At 42.6% G+C, this 19,636-nt stretch overlaps 1 protein-coding gene across 1 annotated transcript in view; it reads left to right on the top strand.

The window, feature by feature from the left end:
- Positions 1–19,636, top strand: part of LOC110675253 (cadherin-related tumor suppressor) — a gene marked incomplete at its 5' end in the record, with an annotated part of 158,181 nt that overhangs the window by 53,796 nt on the left and 84,749 nt on the right. The window contains one exon of the mRNA XM_021839700.1: positions 1,869–2,070. Within this exon, the coding sequence (XP_021695392.1) occupies positions 1,869–2,070 (202 nt within the window). The remainder of the gene's footprint in view (positions 1–1,868; positions 2,071–19,636) is intronic.

Below are 19,636 nucleotides of genomic sequence, written 5' to 3'. Positions count from 1 at the left end.
GGCAGTGAATTAAGCAGATAAGCCAATTCATCCATAATTGTTTGACTACTGAGATGCGTGATTGACAATTCCCGCATGATAAATCTCAAGCAAGAGTTGTGAGAATTTGAGTTTTTCACAACACCAAAAATGGTAATTTGCTGGATCAATCAAATGTAGCCAACATGATTATTCAATTCAGTTGTTTCTCAAAAGGTTCACACTGATGAGTTTTTTCTTCAAATTCTGTGGTGTATTGCCTACATTATAGTCGATTCTCAAATCCAAATGTGACTTGAAATTTGCCTACCTACAGAGGCTCAAAAGCACAGAACCCTATTCAGCCGACCTGACCCAGTGACCTACTGGATTAACTCCGGCCACAGGAACGTTCCTGAGTTTCTCTGACCACTTTATGAAACAATATATGTGTACGAGTACACTGAAAAAATATTAAAATTGATTCAGTATTTGCTGAACGGTGAAAGTTTTTTTTTCACTCAAGCATAAGAGTTAATGAATCACTGGAAAAATTCTTAGAAATTCCTGCATTAGTTCATGGGAGAATCTCCTGAGGAATTTCAAGAGGAACTCATGGATGTATTACCGGAGGATGTTTTGGAGGTCTGGAGAAATTACTGAAGAATCCCTTAAGAATTATCTGGACCAATCCTTGGCGTAAGTCCTGAAGCGATTTTCCTGGTGGTAATTTTGGCAGAAATACTGGAAGACATTCTTGAGGAGTTTCTTGAGGAGTTCGTAAGTTGTAGAAGATCTGAAAGAAATCTTGATAGGACCCCTGGAACGATCCGTGATGGAGTCCGTGAAAGAAATCTCCGTAATAATTCCTTGACAAATCTTGAGAGGACTACTTGGGGATATCTTCACATGTATCTGTAGAGAATTCTTTGGAGGAAATTCTAGAAATCATCAGAGAAATATCTTGAGTAAATAAATGAAAAATCGAATTTAGTACTATACCATATAATTCCAGTATACTTTGTACTGTTTCTTAACAAATATTTAGTAAGATTCGATTAGATCTTCAGTAGCTTTGAACATTACTCTAGACTAGAGTTTCCTATGTGATTTGTTAAAAAATTCCCATTAACATTTTGATGAATTTCTAATGAAATTCTCGAATGATTATGATCAAGACTATTGGGAATTGTTGGTGAGATCTAAGAAAAACTGCTAATAATATATTTGGCAGATAGTGCGCCGGATCCTTTTCTTAGCAGTTTCGATTCACATTGGCAGACTATTCAACCGAGAAAAGCCTCCTAGCTGATGGCCTAATGCTTGGTAATACTAACCGCACGGTCACGAAGCCCAAAGGTTTCATTATTGGTTCTTCAAAGATTTTGTTACATTCACCAAAGATTTTGACAAGAATCTGACGAAAAGACTTCAGCAATTTTCAACTGATCGATGGAAGGATCAAGCAAAAATATCTGATGATCTCGACAGCAATATCTGATAGTTTTTAGATGCCGTTTCAGGATGAAGGTGTCTAAGAATGCGATCAAAATGCCGTTCCTCAATTCAAAGCTCAATTTTGAAATTACTCTGCATCTATAAAATTTTCCTTTCTCCTCTGTACCTACAAACACGATCCCGCTCCGGTTGCAATTAAAATCCGGAAAGGCATGCATAAATAAATAATGGGAAGTTTTACGGGGTTTTTACGACCATTTTCTAAATTAAAATACAGTTAAGAAATCACATTTTCGCCCAACTGCAAACCAGTGTCAACCTTCATCGACCCAGATGAACAATTAATAAATTCGCCGAGTCGCCCCGCTTGCGTGTGTCGTCATTTCCGTTACTGTTTCTTAATTAGGTTTTTTTTTATCAAATCTCCCTTTCGACTCTTCCATCTTTTCCAGGTACAACACTACATTCTGGTGGTGCAAGCGCAAGACAACGGGCACCCGAGCCTGTCCAGCACGCTGACCGTGTACTGCAATGTGATTGATCTGAACGATAATGCTCCGATTTTCGACCCGATGAGCTACTCCAACGAAATCTTCGAAAACGTTCCAGTCAGCACCGATGTGGTAACGGTCAGCGCCACCGACACCGATTCCGGTAAGTATTTTTTTTGTAATAGTTGATGTGATAATTTATTTAGATTTTCGAGTTGCATAATTTTCGAAATTAAAAAAAAAAACTAAAAATAGAATCGTTTCCTTTTATCCAGTTTTGAGTCTGAAGATCATTAGTGGCAGTGATTCACGATAATTGTGTTTCCATGTCTAGCAGCTCTCAACTGTTGGAAGTAACGGTTAAAATAGCATAATTTGAATAATCGATTTTATGACTCAACTCTACAAGCTTTTCTGTCACATAGCTGATTTGGTTGGCGATCATCTTCATCATCGCCTCCTCCGGCAGCCCCACCTTTCTCATCCAATATGGGGTTTTGATTTCATCCGACCGACCGAAATCTGATCGGCGGATAGGTGGAAAATATTGACCATTTGACGGGGTTTGACAAAACGCCCACTGTGATTTTATAGAACAAGTTATGTGTGTCATAAAATTGTCCCCATGCATCAAAAACACTACATTTCCTCGCCATCATCACGCGTCGGGCATCATCATGGACGCGAGATGCTGATCGATATATGTCTTTTTTACGATCTTGGGAAGACAAGTCGAGGGGGCCCGTGTAGGTTGCAAGGCATTCCACATTCTGATACGCTGTGAGCCTATTTTATTGGCTTCGAAATTTATAGATATCGATATGGAATAAATTCGATTTTATGTTTAATCTTCTTGAATTCCCAGTTTTAGAGGATATAAAAACGATAAGTTTTGCAAACAATTCAAAATTGAATAAAAAAAATACCAACACAAAATGGATTTCTTTGACAAACGCTCGAATGTCCTCGCATCTCGTCGGGCAATAAATTTGGTTTAGCATCAATTATCCTCTGAAAATTTCTTACGCTATTCATGCCTTATTGGTCCAACCGTATTTGGCGAATCGCTGGTAGAAGATTGTCATAAATTTTGCATATGAGTCTTTGTTCTATTCCTTTGGAAGTTTTTCTATTTCGCAAATGCTGACTATCAGATGTTTCTAATTATTTTATCTGCAACGGCTCCGGAATAAAGAAACTCCGGTATACCATCCATGTCAGATATCATGTTATTTTTATGTGTTAAATAACTAACTTTACATCGATCATTGTGAGTGCTTATTGGTTTCTATCAGTGGTCATGCTTTCAGTTCAATTCATCTGTTCGTCGTAGCATTACTGTCACCTTTTCATCACCAAACGTTCGTTTATCAAGATGCTCCGATGTTTATTCCAGCTTTTCGCAGTAACCATGTTTCCGAGGAACTCTAGTTTCCTTAAAGCTGAGCTGAATGTTTAGAACCGATGCAAATGTGGCTTGACAGGAACAGTGCCAGGTAGAAGTTCGCTTAGCCATTCTCCCTGTTCGGGATGAGTTTGTGGGTCCACCTACCTTTCTCGGAGGCACCCCATTTTTGCTGCCACTTGACCAATTTCCTCACCTACCTAGTGCCTGTCTGCTGATAGCATTCGATGTCTTCTCGCAGGGTGATGCAAATAGGTATCATCCCGGTGATCACACATACGATATTGTCCTGTATGCGCTTCTTACTCTCATGGCAATGAACCGGAACGTGCTTTTGAGCTTTCCCCGATTGCGCTTAGTTTGCAGTGCTACACCCCAGGCCGGAGCTCCGTATCTCAGTATCGACGATTATACGCTATTCAGAAGACTCCTCCTACTGCTTCTCGGACCATGAGCGTTCGGCATGATCTTTGCCGCCTTTGCGGCCTTCTCACATGCATATTCTACGTGGCTGTTAAAGTTTAGCCGATCGTCTATCATCACGCCCAGGTGTCTTAGCGACCGCTGTGATGCTATGAACGGCGATCTCAGCGTGTTGAACCGCTTTGCAATTACTGACTAATAGCACCTTCGTTATGTGGTGGGTTATTTTCTGCATGACTCAATTCATCCTGTTTTCGACAGTGCCCATTGCATCCGTGGCAAGCACTTCCACTTCCTCCAGCGTTTCTTTCGCCTATTACTGTTAAAACGACGTCATCGGCAAAGCCGTCTATCTCGATGCCCATGGGAAACTCCATTGATAGTACCCCGTCGTACATCCCATTCCACAGCGTCGGACCCAGTGTGGACCCTTGCGGAACTTTCGCCGTTACTCTTAACACCTTTCAGCCGGCGCCGGTTACGTACACCAACACCCGATTCTCGAAGTAGTTCTGCAGAATCCAGCATAGATAGTCAGGAACCCACAATCTATGCAGCGCTGCAGCGATGGCCTCCGAACTGGCGCTATTGAACACGTTCTTAACGTTATCGTAACTACGGCGCCGTAACGTTTTCCTCTTCGTTTTTGCTTCGATGCCTTCTCGGTCCTCCCAAGGACCGTCCGAATTGCGTCTACCGTCGACTTTCCCTTGCGGAATCCGATCTGCCTTTTTAATAATCCGTTCTCCCTCTCCGTACATTTAGCCACCCTGTTTAGGATGACCCGTTCCAAGAGTTTGCCCAGTGTATCCAACTGGCATACAAGCCTGTATGATGATGGATCACCGGGTGGTTTTCCTGGCTTCGGTAACAGCACCAGCTTCTGGATCTTCCATATATCTGAGAAGTGACCTTCGTTCAGGCATTTCTACGTCACCTTCCGGAACATATCCGAATACGATAGAATCGCCACATCAAATGCCACATTCGGTATTCCATCCGGTCCAGGGGCCATTTTTCCTCATATGCTTTCGCCGCTGCTACAAGCTCGTCATTGGAGACCTGACGATCTTCGGCGTTTGCTTCTTCCTCAGCTTTTCAGCACACGTTCCAACCGGCATTGATGGACCCTTGACTCTCGCCATGACCACTCGACAAGCGTCCCCCAGGGGTTGGCGTCAGCTGCTCGGCACAGCTCCTTGTAGCACTCAGACTTGCTCAGCGTTATCTCGCGTTTGAAAGCAGCTCTTGTTGCTTGAAATACAACCTTTCGCTCCTCTTTGACTTCTACGTCAACAAAGAGATCTTTGTCTAAAGCCTTCGTCTTCCACTGCAGTTCGCCAACTGTGTTCTTCTGCACTGCCACAGTGTTCCGCTGGCCAAACATGTAGCTTATCATCTGGTGATTGCTATGGATCGTACGTCTAGCTTTGCTAGAGTCTCCAGTAGGTTATAATCTCTGGCATTGGTTACCCTGCTACCCCACTCCATGGACCAATATCCAACATCCAACGCCGCCGGGTGTCCGAAGTCCATGCAATTAAAGCATCACATCGGTGGCCCGTGAGTCTCAGTGAGCTTGTCTCATCTCGCCGTTCCCCACCACTTTGTTCGCCGTGTCAACTGGTAGCCAAATCGTCGCTGACATAGTGCCGACGTACGACTTCCTCAGACAGAATGCCAAGGCTGCATTGCTTACCCAGCTCCTCACTCACCTCGTCCACGGTTGTTATCTCGTCCAGATATCTACACTCAACAACTGCTTCCCGAGTATGTGCTCTTACGTCCGCCTCGTTCATCAAAGATTTCGCGACTGATAGGCCGGACTCTTGATCACTGGGTCGCTCTTCAGCTCAAACAGCATCTCCCTTTTCTGGGTGCGCCGCGTTCGAACTGCGCTTCCTCCGAGGTCCTACAGGTTCGGATCGTCCTTAACTTTTCGAAGGATATCTGCGTACGTTGTTTGGTCGTTTCCCTTAACAAGTATGGCATCCCCTCTCGACTACTGCCGCTGCGGGTGCCTCTTCGCTTTCTTCTTCTCGTCCTATTACTTCTCCACCTTCTCTTTCTGTTTCTGGAGTTGTGTTTGATCCTTTGACCTTGACGTTTGCTCCTGCAGGGGCCGGCGATGAGGGCAGGATCAAACATGTCGCGCGTCGGTCGAGTGAAAGTGAAAAAAACCCGCGATTGCTCCTGCGTGGGCGAGTGATGAACACTTGTTCGGCGTATAATGCGATAATCGAATTATTTCGCGATACCGATTAGGCGTCATTATATTATGGATCGCATCACCAACCATTGATGACTCCCAGATCTTTACCTCATCCCACTAACCCAATATCCTTTCCATGACAACTGTGGAGAAGCAGAGGTATACTCGGTCTTTAGTAACAACGGTTGTCTAACTAACATTCCTTACCTTCCCCGATGACCGTAAGTACGTGGCCGGCGCTGTTATTGACTTTTAAAATTTGAGCTTTTGATTTGTGCACATTGAAAAATGGTAAGCTAATCACAAGCCCCATTCATTACTTACCTGTGCATCTTCGATTGTTCTGGTCAATCACGGAGTAGCAACTACAAATTGTACGGTCATCTATGCTTATGCTCATGCACAACCTTCTCTTTCTGTTTCTTTTTATCTTTGGCGTTGACGACGATTTGCCATCCGTCATCGTTCCCGTTATTTTTCGGCACACCTTTTCATTGCTTGTTGCACTGCTTTTTCGGGTTTTCCTCTTCTCCTGGTGACTCTCTGTCTCGCTTCTCCGTAAATTTGTCACCTCATAGCTTCGGGGTCCTAACCTTGTCAGCCACTGCTTGCTCCGTAACCAAGCTCCGACAAGCTCTGCTCTCATCCTCAGCGCTTTCTACTCGTTCATGGCAGCGCTGGATTTGATACTCGTCAGCTAGCTCTTAATCGCGGTATGCACATTGTGCCGATCCTTGACGAACTGGATGAGTTCATCGACCTTATTCTTCACTTCCGTCAACCTCGAGTTTTTAGGTTGTTTCCCTATTTGAGCAGCGTTGTTGCTCGATTTCGGTGTGTACACTGGACTTTGCATCCTTCTAATCCTCATTTGTTGTCCTTGTGTCCTACATTACTTCGATCTACTGTATTACGTCTGTAGATTCTCCGTGGTATGCACCGGCGATTGTGGAATCTTACCGCTTTTCTGGAACGCGCACACTTCCTCGCTGTGTTGAACTCCATTGTATCGGCATTGTTTTAGGAATTCTCCATTTTAGTAGGTACCCCCTCTAAGCCACTATCCTCGCCCGTCGTAAGTAGTCGCCTTCGTGATCCCATGGTGATGTATGCAAGCAGTGACGCCATGCTAGGTTTGACCCGGCCCCTTATGGGGTGCCAAGTTCAGAGCCAGGTTTTAACGGGACGAGAGCAACCGTACCATTAACCTACTCGCCGTTTCAGAGAGGTGTCATCCATCTTTGCTAAGGGTGTAGAATAGAACGGCTGTCAGCTGTGTAGCGTGGTTCCTATGCGTGGTCCGTATTTGTATCCATGTTCTTATGCTACCAGTCTTTCGTTATCAGGATCTCGCTGGTCTGGATCCTAATACGCCGGGGTGGTATTCCTGGTGATGGGTTAAGGTACTTTGAAAACGATACGGCTCGCTTGTACGGAGGAGATGTGCTTGCGGACCTGTGGGACAGAGTTCAACAGAGCCCTGCATTGAACCCCCGCCACGTCCTAAGTAACCTCCCTCTGGGGCTGGATGGACCATCGAATTAGGGGGACATTCACCCTCATTCTTGTTTACGGCGGATCCAACTTTCGATAGAATCGTATTCGTTCGAATGCATGGCCCACTTGATTTTGCTCAGGGTTGGAAAAAATCTGAAATTCACTCTACAGTAGTCAAACAAAGCCAATCACAGTCAGCGAAGCCAGTGAAATTCGCGCCCATCGCAGCTGTAGGCAAAAAGCCTTGAAAATTGCTAAGGCAACCCAAAATTATTGTAGAAAAATGTTCTATTTCCCGCATTTAGAGCGTTCAATGACACTACTGATTTAGAGCTGAGAGAGAGGAGACAGCTCACTGACAACTGGCTTGTTTTCTTGGCTTCTTTGATTTCTTCTTCTCATGTTTGGGTTGCGCACAATGGTTCGGAGAGCACAAACTGGACCAAAACCATTTTCATATCCTATTTGTTATCAAAAAGATCATAAAATTAAACAATTTCAATAGCAATTTGAGTCCAATCGACAATATTTAAATATTCAACGATTTTATATGCGAGAGCACAGGAAAGCAACCTGCATTTTCAAATACATCCAGTTTTAGTTTGGCCAAATTTTGACGATTTTTCGCGCTCTGCCCTTCGAATGTGCGGTTTTCCAGTGACAGTTGATGACAGGTTCCCTTGACTTTTCGGAGCTCGCAATCTAAGCCAGCTGTCTCCTCTCTCTCAGATTTAGAGTAATTCATGTACCCAATATAGGCTACTTGATGAGATTTACGATTTTAAACTACTGTAGTGAGAGAGCCATGTGATTTTGGCGAAATTCAAGCCTACTACTATTACCATTCCCAGCACTGATTTTGCTAGCGTAAACGGGAAAGCAAAACAGTTTTTGATCGAAAGAGCATTCAAGAGAATTCAATTGATCAATCCCCTCATGAATTTTCATTTTAAACCTCTTGAATATACCTAATTGTAAAGTATTCGTTTAAAATTCTTGAGGAATAGATGCCTCCTAAATAAATAAAAACCATTCCTTATTGCTATTTGAAAAACTCTCCTTCACTTGGCAACTAAGCCCACCTCACTTGCATCGCACACTAATCTGCTGAATCTATTTCGTAATTTATGAGTGCCGCGCCTGCCTAGTTAATAGCTCTATACAGCACCGTCGCCGCCCGATCCAATCCAGTCAAACCTGCTGATGATGATACCCTCTTTTGGCTCTCTTGTGAGCCTGGTTAACTGATGATAATAATAAGCGCTCTTTTGCCATTCCGGACGCCTCTCTTCTTGCTGGCCTCCCCAACCTCCTTGCAGATAAAGAAGCGCTCAAATTTTTCTGACCGCGCTCGCCGTCGTCGATCGTCGCCTGCTGCCATCAGCCCCAGTGTCAAACGGCGCGTCACGCGGGGGTGTTAAAAGCGTTTCTCAGACTGAATCGCAGCCGCCCCTTCTCTGACCCCTTTCTCCATCTTCTTCTACGCGCGAATGCTGCCCATTTCTTTGTATATTTTTGCGTGGGACGCGCGTTCCGCGGTTATTGTGCCCAAGAAGTGGATCAGCAACCGCAGCAGTGTCAAGAAGTGAAAGAGTGTGTTGGCTGGGTGTTTCGAAAGATCGTTCTCTTAATGGTGTTGTTTTCTGTGTAGAACTAACGCGGCCACAGCCGCCGCACAGTGGTTCCATTTGGTCTGCAAAGCGGTCATACTTCTACTTTATCTTTCTGACAGCGACTGTTTTTCAGCTGAGCTTATTTTTACACATTTTAAAATCAAGAATTTTACTTCACCGTTTGCTATAAGTATTTTTTTTTCACGGACGAGTGTAAAATTCAATTTTCTACATTCTTGGGTTCGTAATTGAGATCCACAGAAACGCGAGGGAGTGAAAAAGTTCGATTTTTGGTCTACAGCCGGTAACACTGTGCACAGTCATCGCCGGGGGAGAAACATATGTGCCTTGCTAGTTGGACACACGACCGAACACCCATCGGTGACAGACGACGACGGACAAGAGCTGCGTTCGGGACGAGAGATTGACTTTGTCTAACACTGATTGAAACAATCGTTTCTCGTCACCTATGGGAATACGATCGACCTGGGGTTCAGCGCAAATGCGCACAGAAAAAAAACCGTTCGGATATTGATGGTCATCTTTCCGGTTTACGCAGTGGGTGCTGATTCGACACATTCCAGCAGCCGATGGGGCATAAAAGCGGCCATGTTTTGGTGTATTGGTGTGGAAAGGTGACTCGTTTGACGGTGATAATCCTGTTTTATAGGTTTTGAATTTTAATATGCCCCGCGAGCTGTGTGTGGAGCTGACTGCAGTGCTGAATGCGTCGCCGAAGATTACGATCGGTATTAATTTTCGAGAAAAGTTTTTGTCACGATTACTCTCTCAGAATTGACGAAATCACAACATTTTGGGCGCGTTTCTGTGCACAAAGCAAGCGGGATATTTGCGTGATTTTAGTAATAAGGCATGCGCTTTAACGTTCAACGCTCCGTCATCGTAATCATCGTCATCATCGAAACTTCAAAAGCAGTTTTTCTGTTCAAAACTAAAAATTATTCGATGAAAATGTGTTCACTGTGATTCGGTTCGAGAAGAGAATACAGTGAACACATTTTCCTGTGAATTTTCTTGATTTTGAACGAAAAAAACTGCTTTTGAAAATACCGAATTCAATTACGGATCCTGCCCCTTGGTTTACCGCATCTGGTATACCGCATCTTGCATTTAAGTTCGCAGTAGGCCTGATCTGAGATACCGAACAATTTAAGGTCATCAAACCATTAATTACACCAAAACGAAACCGTTGCCCAAACTTCTATCTTCTGTGATTCTGTAAAAAATTAAAAAATAATTATTTTGTTACAAAACTTGAAGTAACGTGTAATTAAAATAACAAGTTTTCAAAAATAATTGCATCATGATAAAACTCATAAAAAGAGTCTTCTGACCTTGCACCTCCAATAATTTAAACATTACGTCGTACAAACCATCGGTATTCTTTTTTATTTTGAACCTCTAGTTACCCTGAAAGCAACAGAAAATCGTACACATCTGGTTACCTCTTAGACTGTTTTGTTTTGATTCTGCGTTATGTTCCGCAAAGTTCATTTTTTTTAGTCAGTTTCATGAGTTAAAAGAAGTTTGATGTTTTTTTTATCTGTACGATGTGCTGGGTGCATTAATAAGCGGGGAACCCGGCATCAAAAATCATTCCAATATTTCATCAACAGTTCTCAATGAAACGAATAAGCTAAATATCTTCCAATAGTCTTGATTGAAACTAAAAAGGTTTCTGTTAAGGATCGTGCATAGGGAAAAAAATGCGGTACTCTAAAAAAGAATACTGCATCATGATTCCAAGAGGAATGTGTATCATGATATGAAAATATACTATGACAGAAAATTATGACATCATAAATTGTTTTCACCAGCTATCGTTTTAAATTTTTATTAATGAAAAGTGCCAATGCAAATTTTGAAATTATCAATAAAAAATAATATTTATATAGAAACAGATACATGTAAGCAATGATTCCTATTTTTAATATGAAAAGAGGCAATTTTGTTCATGAAATCATGAAGCAGGACTCGGGATCATGAATCTAATTCATGAAAATATAATTAATATTAACACAATTAGATAGAGGTTTATGATTCCTATTTTGGTGATGAAAAACTACATGAAAGGTTTATATTTTAACAATTGTTTCAATCAATCAATGAATCAACAGCGATTTTATAATATTTCTCCAATATTGTTTTACAATTTTTTCTAAGAATTCAATCAGGAGTTTTTCTAAGAATACATTAGGTGATTGATTCATGTTTAGTCGCTGAAATTTATTGAAAAAACCTCCAAGAACACCTCTAACATTTTTTGTCAAAAATCTAAGTACTTCACATCTCATATTCTGCATAAAAAGACACTACACGTTAATGCTTTCAGTGGGCTATTTGCCCTTTGAAGGAAGCACCACACTAGACAACGGACTAGCATGCAACGCCCAGTGGCACAGTCGGAATACATTCCTCACGAAAAGTTTTTCGGCGTGAGGCGGAAATCGAACCCACACTCCTTAGCACGATGTGGCTAAATGCTTCGGTGACACTAACCACACGGCTACGAAGCCCATATAAGATACATCACAAATAATTGAAAAGAATATTCTTAAGATATTTCTGGACAAATCATTACACGAGAGGCTGGATGAAATTCTGGCCTAATTCTAGGAAAAAATACTTGAAAAACAAATAAATTCATAGTCATCATCGGAAACATTCCATTACTGGGATCGAATTCCATCCCCGAGATAGTCACTAAAAATGTAGTGAAGACTTCCTTCGGAAGGGAAGTAAAGCCGTTGGTCTCGAGAAGAACTAGACCAGGGCTAAAACTCTCGTTAATAAAGATAGAAAAAAAAACATTCGATTAAGAATTCATGGAATAATCTATGGAAGAATGTATTCATTTATCAATACTAATAACGAAAGAAATACCTTCAAGCTGTTCTAATTAACGGAATGGAAGAATGTTTGAAGATATACTCAAAAAATTACGATTTTTTCTGAAGAATCATCATGAAGTATATCTTATACAATCCCTAGAAGAATCCCGAGTGAAATGTCTAAGGCATTTCAAAAGAAAATGAAATATTTGATGAAAATCGTTGAGAAATTCTTTTCGTTATGAATTCTTTAGACAAATACTTGGTGGTATAGTGGTATAGTATAGTATGGTATAGTGGTATTTTTGTCGCATAAACGGGAGAGAATTCCTGGAAGAACCTCTCAGAAAATCTAATATAAGTTCCTAGAGAAGTACTTTAAAAACCCCTTGAAAGCTGCCTGAAAGGATTCTGGAGCTATTCGTAGAAGAAACGTGTAGAGAACTCTTGAAAAATGTATGAATTCCTCATTCTATCCAACAGATTGATCTCACGTTCCTTACAGACCTGTTTATAGGGATCTTCAAACTTCTCCTTATCGGAAACAGTCCAAGTCGCCGCTAACTGGATCCGTTTTTTTTCTTCTTCTTTCTGGCGTTACGTCTTTACTGGAACAAAGCATGCTTCTCAGCTTAGTGTTCTTATAAGCACTTTCACAGTTATTAACTGAAAGCTTCTTTTACCAATTGACCATTTTTGCATGTGTATATCGTGTTTTTAATAGAATTTTCCCTAGAAAATATCATCTACCCTGGCTATCTGAAATGCTTATGGGTTTTAGGCTATGTGGTTCTCACTCAATGTTCTATTACGAATGCAAGTCTCGAGTGTGGTACAGAAAAAGAATTGGAATGACTCTGTACCACGCCACCCTTATTTGGCTTGGGCTACAAGTCCCCGGAACTACCTTATAGTATTACTTTAGGGGGCTGAGGGCTTGTTGATGCATCTACGCCATGTCGAATAGAACGCTCTGGATGCGATTTGCCTTTGCACCATCATTGACATTTTGGAGCCGGCCACACGCCTGTGTCATGTAAGAATTTTTAGCATAGATGCTCCTGTGCTTGGTGGTTATCTGGACTTTATTGCGCTGCTCGTCATGCTCTTCGGGCGGACCGACTGGATGCCGAGGTCGGTTGAAGGTTGACTTCCGGTACGCAAGCGCCCCCACGACCCCAGCGATTTGACGTAATCGATACTACTCGGCGTAGTTCCTGACTTTGAAGTCAGCCTACTCCGATGAAGAGTTCCCGACGGAGGAATATTTCCCGAAATCGGTAACGTTACGCGTTGTTCTCATTATGTTGTTGGCTGGTAGAGTACCGAAGTCGGCCCAGTGATTCCGGTTGGAGGATGGCTTCCGTTTCACTGGCGCTCCGACGACCCAAGCCGGTGACTCGCTACGGACTACGCAGAATAGTCCCCGACGGTGGATCTATCCTACTCCGACGAAGATTTCCCCGACGGCGGAAGATCTCCCGAACCGATGCACTCCGTGCAGATACCGAGGTCGGTCCTGCGATTCCGGCGGAGGGAAATTTTCGGTTTACAGGCGCCCCGACGAACATTTGCCGGTGTAACTACGCGATCTACTCAGCTAGTCCCCGACAATGGACTTAACTTACTCCGGAGCTGGCCGGACAGATGACGAGGTCGGTCCTGCGATTCCGGTGGAGATAAACTTCCGGTTCATAGGCGCCCGACGACCATCATTTGAGGGCGCTGTTTCAGCCTACTCCGAATCGATGGTGGTCGGTATCACTCTGTTCACCGCGTGCCACGTACGTACGTATCTTGAGCAGTCAAAAACTACATGTTGTGGTGTTTCCTTGATGTTTGGGCAGTGTGGCGATTCTGCGTGCCCGAATCTACGGAGATATTTCTTAAATGTCCATGGCCTGATAGGAACTGTGTCAGGTAGAAGTTCACCTCTCCATGCTTCCTATTCTTCCACGTTGACAGTCGACAGGTTTGGGATGCGCCGGTGGGTCCATCTTCCTTTCTCCGCGCAGTCTTACTCGTGTTAAAACCTCGCCATAGATCCGCCTCAGGCCATCTTCCGTACGTTCCTGACGTTTCTTCGTTGGTAGCATTCGATATCCTCCGCCAAAGTGATGCAGATGGGGATCATACCGGCTATAGCGCATACAGCATCTGACGATATCGTTCTATATGTACTCGCGACACGCACTGTCATCAGCCGGAACGCTCTGTTCAGCTTTTCGCGGTTCCAATTTGTTTTTAGTGCCTTGCCCCAATCACGAACTGCATACCTCGGTATCGATGACGAGACGTTTTCAAGCAGACGACTCGTACTGCTGCTTGGACCGCCTAAGTGAAGCCTAGGTGGCATGATTCTCCCTATTGTGTTCATTGCCTTCTCGGAGTTTTCGCATGCGTCATCAACGTGGCTATTGAAATTCAGCCGATCGTCGATCATTACTCGCATGTGCTTCAACATGCGCTTCGGTGCAATCGCATATCTTCCGACGTTTACCTCCATCTGCTGAATCGCCTTACAATTGCTGACTAGCAGTCCCTCTGTTTTGTGGTGAGCTATCTTCAGTTAGACTCGATTGCGTCTATTGTTTCCATTACTGACATCTCCACTTCCTCCAATGTCTCGCCCATCACCGTTAGTGACACATCATCCACAAACCCAACAATCTTCACCTTCCTGGAGATGCAGTGTCAAGACTCCGTTGTACATCCCGTTCCAAAGAGTTGGGCCGAGAATGGACCAATGCACGAGTTCACTAATTTGACGTTTGAGCGGTGCCGAATTCACTCGTTGCCATGGTCACGTAAATAACACGGCACCGCTAAAACGTCAGATAGTGAACTCGTGCATTGGTCCATGGAACCTTGAGGGACGCTCGCTGTCACTTGCATTGACTTCTGCCCTTCATTTATTTCTTACACAAGGACTCTGCTCTGAAAGTAGCTCTTCAGAATCTTGCACAGTCCGTTCTGTGCCGTGCTGCGACGATAGCCTCTCAGCTGGCGCTGATGAATACGTTTGTCACATCTATCGTGACCACGGCGCAGTATCGATCTCCTCTTCGTATCTGCTTCGACGCCTTTTCAGCACACTGCTCGAATTGCGTCTACCGTCGTGTCATTCCACCAGTAAACTGGTTCCCCGTTTGTTCTCGGCACCAGTTTTCGTAGCATAGTTGCGTCACAAGCCGTCACCATCTTTGTGTTAGCTCGGTGGCGTCGATATCCTCGTTATCGCTAGACGGAGTGCCTCAACGAATAGTTCCTTGTTAAAGGCTTTCGTCTTTCACTTCCGCTAGCTAGTTATTCTTGTGCATATCGTGTGGCAGGTACAAAGATACTCAATGCCCTGGGAAGTCAAGAATACTTCCAACCCGAAAAGATCCTCGACCGGTGGGATTAGAACCCACGACCCTCAGCATGGTCTTGCTGAATAGCTGCGCGTTTACCGCTACGGCTCTATGGGCGCCGTGACTAAACCAAAAAAACTGAACTAAGTCGCGTTTTATAGTCCACTTTACCCATTGTAAATGAAAGCGATGAGTGGGTGTCTTTAGTGATACCTTTTACGGAATAATTTAAAATAATCATAGGAGAACACACTACAAAAATGATTGTTCTCACGTAAAATTTGTCATAGTTGAAATCTGTCTATGCCCATGAAGTCATCAATGTCATAGGTTTCTCGGTTGCCTTGAAGCAAATTAAACTGTAATTTTACTGTTGCTTTACATCTAAATTCACGTAAAAATGGAGGGCTGCTGCCACCCACCCGAATAACACTTGCGTCACGTCAATGAGTCACCTAATTCCTGCGTTTGTCGCGTTCCAAGCGCGCTTCCTCCCGAAAATCAGTCAATTTAGTCACCCTTGTGTCCCGTCGTCGGCGTTGAGTGGCAGGCTGAACTGGGCGTCACTTTATTTGATTTGGAAGAATCCAGGAAAGCCATTTATCTCCCTTTTGAAAAGCGGGAACCGAACGCGTAATGAGCAATGCGTGAATGCAGGTTTCGAATCGTAATGAGATGGATTGCGTTTGCGCGCCGTCATCATCATCATCATCCTCCTCGTCGTCGTCAACGACCGCTTCTTGGGTATTCTCGGGTCGGGATAATGGTTTTGAGCTCGAATGTTATTATTATTATTTATCTCGTAGCAATTGTTCGTAAATATCAAAGCGACTTTTATTTTCAATTGCTTCGCGGTCTCTTCTTGTCTGGCTTCGTCTTGGACTTTTTAGGCCATTCTTTCTCACTCAATTGTTAGTTTCCGATGGTGATATTCCTGAGGGGCTGTGATTACGTCATTATGCTGCTCTGATGACGGTTGGCTTAGGTGGTCGACGTATTGTCGCTTCAAACCGTGTATCGCTATTTACAAGTTATGATGCGACTTTTTGCGTCAGTACTTTGAATATTCTACACTTTTAAAAATAATGAAAATTACTATGGACGTAATTCACAGTATGACTGAATGGCACTTGATGTACATGATAAAACGACACAAATCCGTGTTCTTGAAGATGTATTGATCAAAAAATGTAACTTTACATGTTAAAGAACACGACAAAAATGTCACTATGATCGACATTTCCCGAATCAGACGCTATGTTATTTAAAATGTGGCACAAATTTAAGTCATTTGACTCGCTTCTTTTATGTGCATCCAAAAGACGCAAAATCACATGATTTTTTGGGAGTGTGTATGTTAAGTTTGAAGATTTCGTGAAAGTTTTCAATTTCGAAATTTTGAAACAATTGAAACGTAATTTGTTTTAAAGTGCGTATAAGAAAGCTACGGTGAGAACTCCAGAAAGAGGAAGAAAAACAGTAGCAAACACAGAAATTCGTGAAATGCCCAATGACTAATGGAAGATTTCAAATTCAAATTCGTGGTAAAAATTCATGGAAATTTTAAAATATCCTCATAACTTCAATAAAAAGTTGCCAGAAGACTTGATCCAAGACTTGAGTACATGGGAACGTACCACTTGCCTCTCCAAGTAGCAAATCATAAATCAGGATTCGAGTCGCTCGATCAGCTCGATTCCTCTGTGCGCCATCGCCCGTTCGATCGATCGCTGCGCGTATCAGTATTCTAATTCGAAAGCGTTGGCCAGCTAATGATCTGGAAATTATAATAATAAAAGCGAACCGTCTAATCCAAATAAAGATGATGATTCACGGCCGAATGCGGCATGGCACCCGCACCGCTTGTTCCGACCGTCGATCGACACGGGGTGCGGATTAAAAGTGCCTCAATTAGTGTGGAAGGAAAATTTTTGTGGATCGCTTGATCGCCGCGCGTCGCTTGTTTGGTTTAGAGCCGCTTGTGTCAAATTTTTTGAAACACATTCAGTTCCCCAACTATGGGCGATCAGGTGGTTAAAAATCGAGATAAAATGACTAGCGGAACAAAGGATTCCGTAGAACATACTTCTTTTAAGATAACCCTAGAAGAGAAAGATCTTTTGTAGTTTCATTGTTACAGTATGTCAACGATAAACTCTTTAAAACAAATAAAGGATTCAATGCAAACGTTAATTGCAAAAACGGCCATATGCATTGTTAGTAACAAAACGCATTATTACACTATAAGTCCTATTGATACGTTCGTCTCAAAAAGTAGTACTTTTCTAAATAAATCATCAAACTTGTATCCAAAACATCATAAAAATGACATAAGACGCAAAAAATATTTTGGTCCCCAGATTATATGGAAACTGTCTATAGTGGTTTCTCGAAATCCTACTGGACCGATCGCCGGATAAAGCGACAACCCGCGACAAAGCATGCCATGTAGACGCAGGTGAATCAAGAGATGAGAAGCAAGAACGAAGATTTTTCCAGCGCCTACTTCGATCGTTACTGTGTGTGCGTGTGACGCGTTTCTGTGTGCGAGGATCGTGGTGGACTCTTTTTGAATATTAATTAAGTTGTATTTAACAGCAGGTTTGCTCTGTTATATTGTGTGCATGTGGAACGGCCCAAAAGCTCTCCACGACGGTTAGCATGCCGCGATGAACTGATCAGGCGGAGAATGCGGGATGATAACAAAAAAAAAAAAAAAATACGAACGCCAAAGCGGACAATGGTGGAGTTCGATACACCAGGCAGAACCATTCCAGCGGCGAGTCACGGGCAATAAAAAATTGTATTAATTTATTTCCCAATATGATGTCTGTAGAGGTGTAATAGTCTGTCACGGTGCTCCCCGGACCGTTATTATCCGAAAAAACTATACATCTCTATGGAGTTATACGAACTGGTGACGTAGGACCACGATGGTTTGTGTAACTGATTTTGATATCGTTCTTGTTGCTCGTTTTGACTTCATATTGTTTTCAGTGCTCGAAACTTTCGTAAATATTCATGCATATTATATTATAACGATTTGCAACTATGTGCTCGTTTAATCATACCCCAAATATACATTATCTTTATCCGATGATAGTGAGTTCGTTTTGTATAAGCATAACAATTTGATCTATTATCCGTCATATTTATCAATAAGGATGTAACATTCCACATCTGATTGTAGGATCATTAAGAAATTATATTAATAACCTCCTATGAAAAATATGGCAGCATTGAAAAGAACAGTAGTATTATAGAGGAAGTTATTCGAGGATTGTGATGTAAGCTACAGCCATCGCTTGGTCTGATCGATTGAGAGAAACATTATTCATTGCTTGGCAATGTGATAAATAGAGTCGACTCTGTTAACTCTTTTACGCACATTTGGTGGCCTTGAAAAGGGCTGAAGGCGTTGTTAGCTCGGATGCTGTCAAAGATAAATAGAACTTCAAAGTGTTTTCAGTTGATTGCCGTGGTTAAAGAATTTTTGAAGACTTGAATAGAGCTTAAAACCAACGCAAAACAAATGCATATTTGAGCAAGTTCTCTACTTGTACGTCGCACCAGCTGAATGCCTTGTGGCGTGGATGACGCCGCATAAAACAGGGGGTGGATCACAGGGCTTAAGTCGAAATATGGAAACGTAACTCAATCATGAGCGATTTCACAAACCCGATGATCGATTGGCAGGTCCTCGGATCAGCTGCTTAGGAGGTTTCTGGTAGTGGTGCCTAACAGGATTGTTTCTTGAGTGCACCGATGCTGCGTTTATCATTAAAAGCTCGAAAGTATAAATGAAATAAACCGAATCAGTCGAAAGTACAGTCAAACCTCCATGAGTCGATATCTGAAGGGACCATCGACTCATGGAACAGAAATGCTTAAGAAACAGGTTTGAAGGGACCATCATAGTAACCATGAAATTTTTCTTATATAACTTATGCAATGTATTTCCTTATTGATACTGACATGTACAACAATTTCAGATCAATAGATGCTAAAATTATCACACCTGGTCAAGAAACTGATCAGGTGGAGAATGCGGGATGATAACAAAAAAGATGATCAATTAATAAATATTATTCAATTGACCCTTTTATTAATGTTTGTTGGTCCTGAGTTGGGTTTAGAATTACTCCAAAATTGCGGAAAATGCAAATGCGTGAGAAATTGGTCGAACATAAATAGTTGGAAGGTTTGACATTTACTAAATATTCAATAGTTAGCTTTTGACGGTTAATAGTTTTCTTTATCATGAAGGTAAATTTCTGTTACATGTGATCCTTTTCGTAATCGAAGTGTTGTCATTGTCAGGTCTAAATCTCAAATCAAAGACGGTGTTAGAAATGCCACTCTATTTTACAATCG

This window comes from Aedes aegypti, chromosome 2 (assembly GCF_002204515.2).
Source record: "Aedes aegypti strain LVP_AGWG chromosome 2, AaegL5.0 Primary Assembly, whole genome shotgun sequence".
Lineage (NCBI taxonomy): Eukaryota > Metazoa > Arthropoda > Insecta > Diptera > Culicidae > Aedes > Aedes aegypti.
Note: the sequence above shows the minus strand (reverse complement) of the source record. Positions and strands in the feature narration are given on the sequence as shown.